This window comes from Branchiostoma floridae, unplaced genomic scaffold (genome assembly GCF_000003815.2).
Source record: "Branchiostoma floridae strain S238N-H82 unplaced genomic scaffold, Bfl_VNyyK Sc7u5tJ_1297, whole genome shotgun sequence".
NCBI lineage: Eukaryota > Metazoa > Chordata > Leptocardii > Amphioxiformes > Branchiostomatidae > Branchiostoma > Branchiostoma floridae.
In genome coordinates this window covers 27,886-40,817 of record NW_023365694.1, presented here as the reverse complement: position 1 = coordinate 40,817, position 12,932 = coordinate 27,886, and the positions used below count along the sequence as shown (strand labels likewise).

At 41.4% G+C, this 12,932-nt stretch overlaps 1 protein-coding gene across 1 annotated transcript in view; it reads left to right on the top strand.

Annotated features, from left to right (window-relative positions):
• Positions 1-12,932, top strand: part of LOC118407320 (midasin-like) — an 89,035-nt gene that overhangs the window by 67,620 nt on the left and 8,483 nt on the right. The window contains exons 69-88 of the mRNA XM_035807784.1: positions 497-601; positions 1,963-2,097; positions 2,470-2,719; positions 2,964-3,013; positions 3,483-3,579; positions 4,072-4,192; positions 4,622-4,837; positions 5,656-5,778; positions 6,095-6,263; positions 6,698-6,786; positions 7,039-7,421; positions 7,663-7,809; positions 7,935-8,089; positions 8,565-8,726; positions 9,170-9,307; positions 9,991-10,123; positions 10,872-11,020; positions 11,369-11,447; positions 11,794-11,900; positions 12,432-12,558. Of these exons, the coding sequence (XP_035663677.1) occupies positions 497-601; positions 1,963-2,097; positions 2,470-2,719; positions 2,964-3,013; positions 3,483-3,579; positions 4,072-4,192; positions 4,622-4,837; positions 5,656-5,778; positions 6,095-6,263; positions 6,698-6,786; positions 7,039-7,421; positions 7,663-7,809; positions 7,935-8,089; positions 8,565-8,726; positions 9,170-9,307; positions 9,991-10,123; positions 10,872-11,020; positions 11,369-11,447; positions 11,794-11,900; positions 12,432-12,558 (2,935 nt within the window). The remainder of the gene's footprint in view (positions 1-496; positions 602-1,962; positions 2,098-2,469; positions 2,720-2,963; positions 3,014-3,482; positions 3,580-4,071; positions 4,193-4,621; positions 4,838-5,655; positions 5,779-6,094; positions 6,264-6,697; positions 6,787-7,038; positions 7,422-7,662; positions 7,810-7,934; positions 8,090-8,564; positions 8,727-9,169; positions 9,308-9,990; positions 10,124-10,871; positions 11,021-11,368; positions 11,448-11,793; positions 11,901-12,431; positions 12,559-12,932) is intronic.

Sequence of the window (12,932 nt, the reverse complement as noted above, 5' to 3'; positions counted from 1 at the left end):
AATTACTTTAGGCCATACCAATTTAATTCATTGGTTCACGGATTCGCTCGCTCCTATTTTTGGGAAAATAAGAAAAAAATTAAAATTACCACTCAGCAAATTTTCACCATTAATGAAACCATTCACCAACTTTCTGGTGTAGCAAATTGGCCTTTATATTATAAGCTCCTTTAAATGTGGGTATTATTATTACAGTTATATTTTTCATTCATGAAGAATGGAACAAACATAAAAACTGACACTACTTTGTAATTTTCAATGAACAGGTGCTGTTAATGTACAGTAATAGTCTTTTTGTACTTTTTTCAAGCTGAAAACTTTTTATTCTTTATGTTTTGGATGACCCCTTATCTTTACCTCAACCATTTTACAATTTTTATTTTTATTCTTTTTTCGCCCTGTCGCTCCATATTTTTTATGAAAAAATCCGTGAACCAAGAAATTAAATTGGTGTGGCCTTAATCTGATTTATTTTTTTGCCATTGTATAACTTCAGGGTTTTGTGAAGATCGCTCGCTGGAGCGACCTGAACTTCTGGGCCATGAAAGACTCCGTGGAGAAAACCAGGCGGACCCTGCACAAGTACATCAGGAAGTTCAAGGTCAGTGCAGAAGGGGATGTCTATGGTTTTTTGTTAGTTGTTAAATGCCTTATTCTTAATTGCAGTACAGTTATCACTCTTGCTGGCCTCAACATGCACAACCTACCCTTGTACTGAACATGCATGTTTGATAACATCCATTGGCATAATACCGGTCGGTTTACTGCAATTTCTCAAGCAATGCTAATTTGGCAAATGATCAACCCATCATTTTCTCCAGTTACATGTTGCTGTTACAGCTTACCTTTGCCACTTTTTCTGTGTAAATTATTTTGTCTCTCTGGTCCTGCTAAAAACATAATATCGTAATTGGAACACACAGCGGAATTGCACGGAGAACGGGCGCGTGGTTGGAAGGGGGTGCACAATACCGGCCGAACGAAACACGGCACAATTAACTGCCGCTATGTACCTTTATACATCCTCTGTTGTTCCTTTCTTTCCTGTTAGTAGTTGCACAAAACAAAAATCTGCATGAGCATACAAAAAGTCATGAGAAAATTGGCGTATACTGACAAGAATTTTCATTTAATTTTGGTCTGTCACAACCGCTATGACGTAAAACTTTACTGCTGGCCGTAGCATTAAAAATGGCGGGAAAATGGCGGCGTACGTTCAATTTGACCCATTCAGCCGTAGATCCGGGCGATAATGCAAGGTTCCTCACACTTTTACACGAGTTGTAGGTCACCAAAAGAAATTCAAGATTGCTGTTGAATCATGCTCGTCTTGTGCCGTGAGCACAATGTCATGTGATTATTATCTACAAATCTGGCGATGAACGTGACAGTGTGTTTGTCCCACGACGAGCTCGCCTGCCCCGAAAATGACCTGAAAACTTTTGGCCTTGTTGTCTTCGAATGCATTGTTATCGATGCTTTGTAAATTATGTATTAGACACCTAGATGTCTGAAGTGTGCATACCTCAGAAATAACTATTGTTGCATGTGTAGATCTCTTTAAGTTCCACTATTTTTAATCGACCGGTATAAGGCTTATGACCGGTATTATGCCAATGCATGTTACATGTAAACCACAATTACATGAAGACTTAGATGGTCAAGGCCAGTGTAAAGAATGATATATCTTCTTTTAGTTTCTTTGTTGTTTGCTTTATTCTTAGTTGTACACTAGCACATTGATAACTTCTACCCCAAGATTCCAAATGCACAAAGTACAACTATTTATCACAAACATGCATGTTGCATAATAAAAACAATCAGTTAAAGACTTATCAAATGAATGTTGTTTGAAACTCTCAAAGGAAGTGGTCCATACCACATTGAAAGAGTACAACTTTGAAATTCACTTTATACAATGTAATTGAGCATAGTCTTTTTACATTTCCTTTCTGTTGTCAGGAATCCCTGGGGAAAATGGCCAGTTCTGTCATGACTTCAAACATCTTGGAAACAGATGTGCCAGTGAAGCAAGTGGACAAAACAAAACAAGACATCATTCCAGTCAGCAACTTTGTTGCACCTGAGGGGTTTCAGGTACAGAGTATTGTTTTTATTGTGCTAATAGTTAAGATAATATTTGAACCATTGTTGAGTGGATTGTGAACTGTTTATTTCTTATATTTACTTGATATCAGGTACGTTAGGGCTGGTTGCATTTGTTTTATGAGTGTCATTCAATTGTAAAATTGTACCCTTTGGATAGTCTTGTAATGTACATGTGTCATGCAAACTTTAGCATGGCAGTCTTAGGTCATTTTTGGTTCAACTTGGTTCTGTCACAATCTGCTTGAAATTGCTTTGATCTAAAAATTTGTACAATGATCTACTACAAAATGTGATTAAGGCCTCAAGGGACTGCCCAGGCAATGTCTTTTGGTTAATTTAATGATTTCTTCTTTGCATCAGGCATACTTCCAGCTAACCACAGGGTTATCCAGTGCCCTAACCCTTGACCCGGAGTCACTGCAGCCACGCCTACCCTCCCTGACCTCTGACCCGGGGTCACTGCAGCCACGCCTACCCTCCCTGACCTCTGACCCGGGGTCACTGCAGCCACGCCTACCCTCCCTTTTCCTCCGCATGAGGAGACTGTGCAAACAGACTATGGACAAGGCCCCATACCCTGCGCTCATCTCCACTGTCGACGAGTTCGCAGGTAAGTTAGGCTATCAAATCTTTTATTACAATTTTTATCTTTATGTGGCTGTGATTCCAGTTTAATTTGTAAAATTAGCAAATGTCATCCTTTAAAACTTTTTTGGCCGTATGATACGCTGTTAATGAATTTTGACATTCTGTTGCCTAATGGTTGTAGATAATCCTATTGCTGCAATGCCAATGTGCTTCTGTTTTGGCACTAATGTATTGGTTTGATTTCTTAACATCCATCTTCTTTGCAGGTGAAATTGCAGCAACAATAAAGGAGTTACAATCACTGGATGTTTCAAAGGTATGGCTGTGCTCAGTGTCTTATGAATGTTTTGTTGGTCTTGTCCAACATCTGTTAGTTTAGCAACTTACCCTGATTTGTACATTGGCCTAGTGGGTATAGTGCTTGCTGTTCAGGGCCTGGACTGGTCATAGCCAAAACTATATAAACTGATATGATGCATACTGCTTTCCCTGCTTAGCTTATGAGAATGCTATGAACTAGGCAGTCAAATACACACACACACACACACACCACTGACAGTGGACTTGCTGTACTGTATTCTACAACACTGTGCAGTACTGTTACTGTAGCACTACTGTTTTGGACTGTATTATGTAGAAGAGTATGGGATTCAAACACACATCACTTCCAGTGGACTAGCCCCCTGCTGTTACAGTAGTGCCTGCACATATGCGTAGTCCATGCGCTAATATGGAGATTTTAACATGATTAACAAAATGCTAAAATAATTCTTGTCCCTCCTCAGACGTCTGACAAAGACAAGCAGAAGTCAGAAGTGAAACACATCCAACTGAGAAAGAGGAAGTCTCTGTCAGAGTTGTTCAAGTATCTGGGAACTATAGGTGGGACTTTTTTGAAGATTATACATCCAGGAATATAATGAATAGATGAAAGTTCAATCTCTTCTTCTGGATAAATCAAATTTAATTAAATTTGATTTATCCAGAAGAAGAGATTGAACTTTCATCTATTTATAGGTGGGACTTTTCAACTTGTTGTCATTTTTCAACTTTACCATGTTTTTGGTAGTGTTTGTGTGTTTGTGGATTGACAGCATAAATTAAGAAGGCCTGGATGAATTGTATTGATACTCAATATGTGGGTAGGTCTTGATGAGACCTTGAATTGAATGGATTATGGATCCCCTAGCAGGTTGTGATGGCACTGCAATGGAACCTACCATTATGATATCTTGTGTTCTGGACATGCTGTGTTTGTGTTCTCTGAGTGGTAGATAGCTGTGTTTTATCTATTTGATTGTAATTCTTTTTAGATAACTTTATTCATCACATGAACTGAGCTGATAGACTTTTTTCCTTCTTATCTCTGTACAGGCCTGTCCTACAGAAAAGGTTTGGGTTGTCTAGCTACAAGTGACTTAAATGAGGCCTTGCTGACACCAGCACTGAACGTGGCTGCAACCTGTGCACAGGTGATAGGGGGTGCCTCTGACAGGTGAGATATGCAACATGAATAGTTCAATCTAGTACCTGCAAAAATGTAAACACCATTGGAAGGATTGTCAGGGGAATTCAAGAACTCAATTGCTACAATGTTCGCCCTGCATTTAGGTTTCAAGTTATGGTAAATTTGACAAAAACAAACTTGTTTCAAGCTTAACTATCTGTTCTCTGAAGACTTATGATACCCACTTCTGGAGTGGAATACCCCTTTAAATGAATGAAGGAAAATATTAATGGCAAGATGGTCCTTGTGCAGAGGTGGTCACTTGTAGAGATCTGACAGTATTAATTTTTTTTTTATGCCATAGCCAGTGATGATTAGTTGTCTGCCAATATGGTAGTCTAAGGCTGTTTTTCATACAATAATTTATAACATCCATGAAAGTTCAACCCCTATCTTAACTATCTTTTTACGTATTAGTTCCAGACTGTGTCATGGCTGGGAGGGCTGTGAAAAATACTTCTGGCGCTGCGTGTCCCGACGAGCAGCCATGCACGCTGCCATGGCAACGCCCGCCAAGGACCTGGGCGGAGCCAACATCGACAGGTGTAAAGGGTTCAGTGAACACCTGCTGACGGTCATGGTGGCACAGAGGAGGCACCTGGCCGACATGCTGGGGAAATGGGCGTGGCTCAGGTGAGATGGGCGTGGCCCTCTTTGTTTTGTTAGGCCTAGGAAAAAAATGTTGTGTTTCCTGTTTCCCTACCTACCCTAGAAAAACCTGCCACCCTAGACTTTTTTTGGGGTGGGCAGAGGAGTCAAGTAGTTTCCAGTTAGAATTTTCATTGAGCCAGCTTCCTATTGAAGTAAAACACTGCAAGATACTTAAGGATAAATGTATCTGTTATGCACTACATTAAAGTTTGACACTGAAAGGTGAAAGTGTGAACTCATGCATTTCAGTTTACTTTGTTCAACTGTATGTATCACTAGAGTTTTGGGCAGCCTAAAAGTATTACTTAATATTTATTACTATATTGTATAAGTATTGTTATTGGGTGGGAATGCTACTCTATCTTTGCAGTCAGGGAGCCTACAATAGACAGGGCTTAATTGCAAGGGGCTGTAATGGTAGCCTGTATACAGCGCCTAGTGACTTCAAATCAACAGTAATTCCCCTAGTTAGGGCTATAGGACTGTATGTGTTGAACCACTCACACTGGGAAGGACCTTAGTTTACTCTTTTCAATTAGTATGGTGGGTTCTTTTACGTGCTTGAGGTCTGGCTCTCCTCAACTCAAACACAGAACCTTTATTTAAGGTCCTATCTGAGGGATGGCCGTTAAAATTCATGACTCTTGCAGTTGCTAAAGCCACACCAGATTCTTTTTTCCTAAGTTCTCTGATATTTTACAGTTACAAAATAATGGAAGAGGACAAAATGAAATAACATATCCCATTACATGTAGCATTTTATGATCTTGTATCTCTGAAGACATGCTTTCTGTCCCTAGGATGATGTTGTCATCCCTGGAAAGTCTCCGCTCCACATTACATGAAGGTACCGTGAAGCCTGCCCTCCCACCACAGCAGCAGACTTTCACATGGCTACAGATGCTGAAGGCCCTTTTAGACAGGTATCTGTATTTGTTTGTTTATTTGTTCAGACCCTTATAGTACCTAGTGGCACACAGTACAGTAAGTTTCCTGACTGTTTCAGTTACCATCTAATAGAAACCAGGAGCTCAATTGGAGGCTACTACCAGTTGAGCTACTGGGACATCCTATTAGCCTGTACACAGATTTTTTATGTGTATTGTGTGAACATGAGAACTAGACACAGCACTTTCTTGTTCTTTTCTAGACTTGCATAAGGTATTGGCTCTGTTCTAGTTTTTCTAATTCTAATGTACACCTGACATTGAGAGCAGTTTTGTATGTCCTTTGGTCCAGGTGTGCCTCCTGTCTGGACCAGTTCTCCATCCTCCTCCAGGCTTGTCCTGCTGCTCCGGAGGGGAACATCCTCCTGCCCCCCTCCCCCCTGCATGCCGACCAATTACCAGCATCTGCAGGCATGAGGCTTGGGGACAGCGGACACCAAGAGTGCTGTAACAGGGTCAAGGTTAGTGTTAGCTTTATGTTGAATTATTTCTCTTTTAAGAAAGCATCACAAGAGCATCACAAGGACAGTCCTGCCAGCATAGGTTGCTTCAGGAGTTGTCAAAGGGATGGAAAAGGCATACTGAAGAAAACACAGCTTAGACATTTATAGTATGATGCATCTAAGGTTTTGAGGTTAGCCTTTTTTGTCATAGCATACAAAGAATAAGACCCTTCAATGAGAGAATGTTAGAATACACAGGTATGTGTATAAAACAGTGATTAGCCCATAACAATGTTTTTCTTTCATTTATATGGTTAAAATCCCTGTTCCCATTCTTTTTTAATTCTCTCTTGCAATTTCCTTTGTTCTTCCTTAGATAACCCTCCAAACCCCTGCTTCTAGGGTTTGACTTCTGCTGTCGAAAAACATGTATGGTTTGCTGTATTCCACAGGAATGTGCTAGTGTCGTTCAAGACTTGAAAACAAAGGTGGACTTGAAGACATTTGAGCTGGACAGACTAGACACTCAGCTTGTATCTTGGTAAGTATGCTAACTGTTCAAAGGAACAAAGTATTTTTAACTGTCCTGTAAACTTGTTGTCTGCTTGTGTCTCTGAAAATATACAGTCTGAGTCTAATACTATACAGTATTCAGAAAATGCAGATCTTATCTATTGTATTAGATTGGGAAGGCATCATCAATCTCATTTACTCATTGAGTTGCACGATTGTTAACCTGTTAAATTCATTCAGTCCTGGTCATTTATTCATCACGTCTTTCCATTTCCTTTAGGGATGTATTTGGTCTGGTGGACACAGGATTCCAGTCCCTCACAAGCCTTCAGTCAAGCCTGTTGTGCATAGAGGCCAAATTCAGCACCAAGGACAGGACCATAGATTCCAGCATCGGTGATTGCAGCATAGAGTTTGGCACAATGGACAGCAACACTGAAATCAGCACCAGAGACAGCAACTCTGAAGTCAACACAATGGGCTGCAAAACTGAAAGCAGCACAGTGGACAGCAGCTTTGAAATCAGCACCATGGACAGTGCTCACAGGACAGGCCTGGCAGACTGTCTAACCCAACTTAGAGTGGGGCTTACAAAGAAATGTGCTGAGTTTGGGGAGTGGAAGTTGACCAGTGGAGTTGGAAAGAGTGTGGACTCTACTGATGGTAGGTTCTGTTTTGAACCTTTTTGTGACTCTTATGTAGACTATTTCTTATTCAATAGCAAATGACATGTGATTTGTAAGGTACCACATCGACATAATCTTACAATACAATGATGGAAGTAGAAACAGAAAGTAAGATACAGAATGGGACAGGGCAGAGAAACCAGCTTCTTGACAGATAGAGGTTTTTTAAGGAACACATAGCTGAATGAGTTCTAACTGAATATTGGTTGGTCTTTCAGTCACCAATGTTGACAGCTGTGTGGAGAGTTTTACTGAAGAGCGTGACTCGACGGTGACAGCTCTACTTCTGGCAGTCCAGCATTTGTTCAAGTCTGTCACTAAGGAAGAAACCGAAGAGGAAACAGATGCAACGGAGATGGAAGAAGGTTAGACAAACGTTTCTTCTTTCTGTGTCTCTTTCTGTAGGAATCAATTGTACTGTGTGCATGTTTTTATGTATTCCATAATGTAATGAAAGAAACATTAAGTTTTGTTCCACTCTCCTTTCCAGATCTGTCATCCCATCTTCAAGAAGGCTTGGTTACCAGACTATTAGAAGAAGGCCTCCAGCAGGACTGTACCACTTTGAACATGGGGAGGGTACAGGACAGCATGACAGCCCTGGTCACTAGAGTTCGAAATGCACAGGACCAGGATGATAAAAGGGTTAGCTTAAGTTTTGTTTGTTCACACTCAGTTATAAACAGTCCATTCTTCTGTGGAATATAAGACATTTTCCCTGTAGAATTATTAGGGGGACTGGTTCAAAGTTTTGTCTTTAAAGTCTATTCTTTAATGTTGAAAGTCAATTTCTGTGAATGGTGGATTCATTAAGAATCCTCCAGCTTTGTCTGTATCCACTGCAAGTCGGTTTTCTATTCAGGTGTGCAAAAATACTGTAAACTCACTCACTATCCGTTGCTTGATTATACTGCTGCTGGAGTCCCTGACGCAGGGGTTTCCAGCAGTCGGCCAATCTTCACACCACGCCTCCATGCGGCTCTGTCCAGTGGGTCGACCCCTGCACACCTTCATGTCCTTCCTGACACACTCCATCCAAGTTTTTCTGGGTCTGCCACTATTAGTACTATATCTTCATTTTCAATGTATAATACATCAAGTGATTTTTCCCACCTTCTAGGATGCAGATGCCTGTGTATACCTGCTGCTGAACCTGGTTCCCATGCTGCACCAGTACATTGCCATGACTACCTATTACTTGACCTTGAGGTTGACCTCCCACCGTGCCACCTGCAAGCTGCTGTCCATCCTGCTGGGGCTGTTCTCTGATCTTGCCAGCAAGGTCGGTGAAAATTTCTTGTCATTGGGGATGTGAAATGTCTGACATTTTGTGATATATTTCCATTTCCTTTGGACATGATAACATGTACTTATTTCATGTATACATTTTGATCTTCCTCAGGTCAACTCGAAACGTAATGCTTCAGCCATAGCACAATGCTATTATTATAGCAGTAGCTGAGATTCGTTGCAAACTAGACCAAACCACATCAGTACATGTTATGTACAACCCTCACAATGCAATATAGCTTTGTTATGGTTCGCTTTTTTAGCAAATGTACACAATGCCTACTCAAAAATTGTGCTTTTGTGTGTGCAAAGGCTTCACGGTTGACGCTCAAAGTTGTCCCATAAACAGAGCCACCAGCTTTACATCACCTTCTGAAAAAGAGTCTAAGCTATGTTTCTGGTTACAAACCTCAAGCAAGCATCTGTGCTCCACAGGGTTTCTGCCTGCCGGCTGAGTTCAGCGATGAGATGGGAGGCGAGGGTGCCACACAGTTCGAGGACATCGAGGGAGGAGGAATCGGGGAGGGGGAGGGAGCCAAGGATGTCAGCGACCAGATCGAAAATGAAGACCAGGTAGGAACCTCTGTCTTGTCAAGTCCTCCAAGTTTGGTTCTCTGTCAGCCATTCTTGGGATTAGATGTCACTCTCTGAAACTGCCTGCTTGCACACAATGACAGCTAGGTATTGTAGTGACACTATATTAAACAATTTACTTATTAAGCCCATTAAGCTCATTTTCAGGCACTGCAGCATTACAGGCTGATGCTCCTATTCCTGAAAGTTTTGTCGTCCTTTGGAAATGACCCTTTATGGAGAAAGCTGGGATTGATTAATAGAAGAAAGAAAGGGGAGGATCACTATAATAACATCTGTGATTATTAAGGCTAATCATAAGGTAAAGGTACAGGTAGAAGTAGTCCCATGTAGCCTTTTTTAGGCTGTAGGGGCAGTGAGTTGTCATGCACTGTGTCTAGGGCATGGTATTGGAAGGTGGAGCACAACTCTCTGATCCTACCACCTTTAGCCTCCTCAACTGAAGTCAGGTACTCATTTTATCCTTGAGGAAGGGAGGAAAGTCGTGTAATGCTCTTTCCCAAGAGCGCAAGATCAATAGCATGACAGGATTTAAAGCCAGGACCTGGTTTCTGGACCACATTGTGTTATGCCACATTTCTTTTCACATTCATGAATGAGATTAAGAAATTTAAAACATTTTACAGCTGTTTAAAATCTTCCATTATTTCTGGTTATTTCAGCTCCAGGATGCCCAGAAGCCCGACCAGGACCGTGAGGACCAGGACCCTGACCAGCAGCCAGATGTGCAGGATGAGCAGAATGCTATCGAGATGTCGGACGACTTCGACGGCAAGATGCACAACCTTGAACCTGGTGCGTGGAACTGATACTGTGATAGTTGGTTTTTCTATTTAGTAATACATACTATGTGCTAATATTGACAGTTTTACCAGTTCATTCTCATCATCTTCATCATCTGTCGTCCCTGCTGGGCGGGGTAAGGCGTTGCACAATATCTCTCCACAGCGCTCGGTTGTTCATAGCTACTCCCAGGTCCTCAGTGTCTCTGGAAATGGTTGCTGGATAAGTGAGCTTTCTAGAGTAGGTTTTTCCCCTCGGCCTCCATAGGAGGAGTGAAGAGATCACTTCTTCACTTGCGCAGTGTCCTGCAAACTGGACTCACCTCTCAGGCAAAAATCTCAGGCAGAGGCGAGTCCAGTTCATTCTAATGACACTGAAGAAGAGTCACTGTGAAGGATGCCACCCGCAATGTCCGGAAATAATCTCCGAATTTTAACCAGTTGTAGAGATTGAGTTGTATTTAGATATCCTTTACATGAATGTCTAACCTCCATAAATATGACAGTCTTTCTGATTATTACTGTAGTCATTGTGGTAAAGAGTAACACCCTCTTTTACTAATTACTGGAGCAAAAGCTGCATTGGTCTTCATGGGTTTGTTGAGTTATCCAAACACAATTCTCGTGTAATTCACCACAAGTGAAATTCTGCAAAAAGGGTTGCTGATTGTGATATCATGATGGATCTATTGGAAAATAAAACTTCCTTCTGGAGTTAACTACCCCTTTAACTCATTAAACCTACCTTGTCGTGTTTGTAGAAGAGGGAGAGAATTCTGACTCTGAAGAAGACGAGACCAACGAGAATGAGCTGGACAAACAGATGGGAGATGTGGACGGGGAGGGAGCGGAGAAACTAGATGAGAAACTCTGGGGAGATGACATGGAGGAGGAGGAGGAACAACCCGAGGTGAGGGTATGTGAGAGGGAAGGATGAAGATGCAGTAAGGGGTTCTGACAGATTGGAAACTTTGGGTGGCTGAGACTCCGTAACAGTATCCGTAACAGTCTGAAGTTGATTGGCTTGTATGAGTTCTGTTGATTATGATGCATTTGACACAGGCTATGATGCAAATATATGTCAACTGGCAGGGCCAGTAAGCCCTGTCTAGATTTCTGTAGAATGTTTACTAGATGCCTTGAAGAATTTTGGAAAATATGAGCAGGAAACTCTGATTTTCTACATTTTTAGTCAATACTATGATGCCTGCTTACTCAGAACCCTTCATTGAATAAAATGTTTTTTTTTCTATCAAAGTCTGAGAAAGAAGAACATGGGAAAGGTGATGAACAGGAAGAGGATTCCAGGATTGTAGCCAAGGACGACAACAAAGAAGGTGAGATTATGTCCCTGTAGCCCCATGTTGAACCATTTTCCTTGTTGTGGTCTTTAAATTTAATTTAGTGTTCCCTTCAAGTTAAGAATGAGACAAAATAAAGGTGGAGAGTTCTCTTCAACATTCATCAAGCTTTTCCCGTTGTATTTTGATGTATACTCATTTAAGGAGGACTGTCACAAAATTGCAGCTAGACATTTCAGTTTCCTCAAATCAAGACATTTCTAATTGAAATTACTTCTGAAGTTGAAAGTAACCAGTGGTTCTTGTTTGGGGCAGCTATGATGATATAGTCACTTCCTGTTACTTCAAGATTAACTCATACATTTCTGGATTTTTCTTGCAGAAGGTCAAGACAAAGACAAGAAGGATGACCGACAGAACAAACAAGAGGAGGAAGAAGGAGAAGGGGAAGATGATGTCCAGCCTCATAACCTGGAGGAGCTGGATGAGGTAAAGTTGTCTTGATCTTCTTACTGTAAATTTTAAAATTTCTGCATTCTTTACGTACACAGTTTTTGCACAGTAGTCTCTTACTGAAAACTCGTCATGCTGCTAAACATATCTTACATTGCCTTACTACTGGAAGCTATTGTTTCAAAATGTTTACTGTACTCTGGTAAACAAGCGCTTGCTTGCATGCTTGTTTTATCTTTCTCTCAGCTAGCTTAGGGGTAGCCACTTGGCAGCAAATTTTTGTGGGTTTGGGGTTAGTTAGATGGGGGAAGGCTAAAAGAATAGCCTGAGTACCATTCTTCATAGTGACTGCTAGCCCAATACATTTGCTGGCTAACCATGGAATCTGACAAGCATACTAGCCAAAGTATTGAGCCAATGGTCAATACGGAGTATGGTACTCAAGCTAAAAAGAAAGCATTCTTCTAATGGAAACATATGATTTCTGACTGATCAAGATAAAAGTTGCCCCAAGAAAACATTTAGCCAGGCGGCGTCTTTATCTTTTTACATCTCGTCCTTTTGCAGAGAGAATATGATGAGAATGAGGTTGACCCTTACCATGGCGACGACCAGGCCCCGCCCCCTGAGCCTGAGGTCATCGACCTGCCTGAAGACATGGAGTTGGACAAGGAAGAGGGAGAGGAGGACACTGGTGAGTAATGTCACAGTGGGAATTAAACATCCCAGGATGTCTGGCTCAGAGTGTTTTTAAGGGGCCCTTTCCACTGGACGGCAATAACGTTGTGCTCGCTCTCACTGCTTTTCTAAAATGTGTGTATGATAATGTAACCTTCGATTTCATACTGGGTATATCATGCAAATTGTAAAAAGTATGACTGGAAAGACTAGCCTGGAGTCCAGCCTGTTTCTATTTAGGCCACTCCCAAAGGTCGCTACCCACCCTTTGGCGTTGAGAAGACAGAAAAACACACAGTGCGTACAATTTGTTGTCAATGAGCACTCTGTCATGTTTTGGGTTGCAGAGAGAGCTACCCCCTTCATGTTTGTGTTTAGTCTATAACTAAC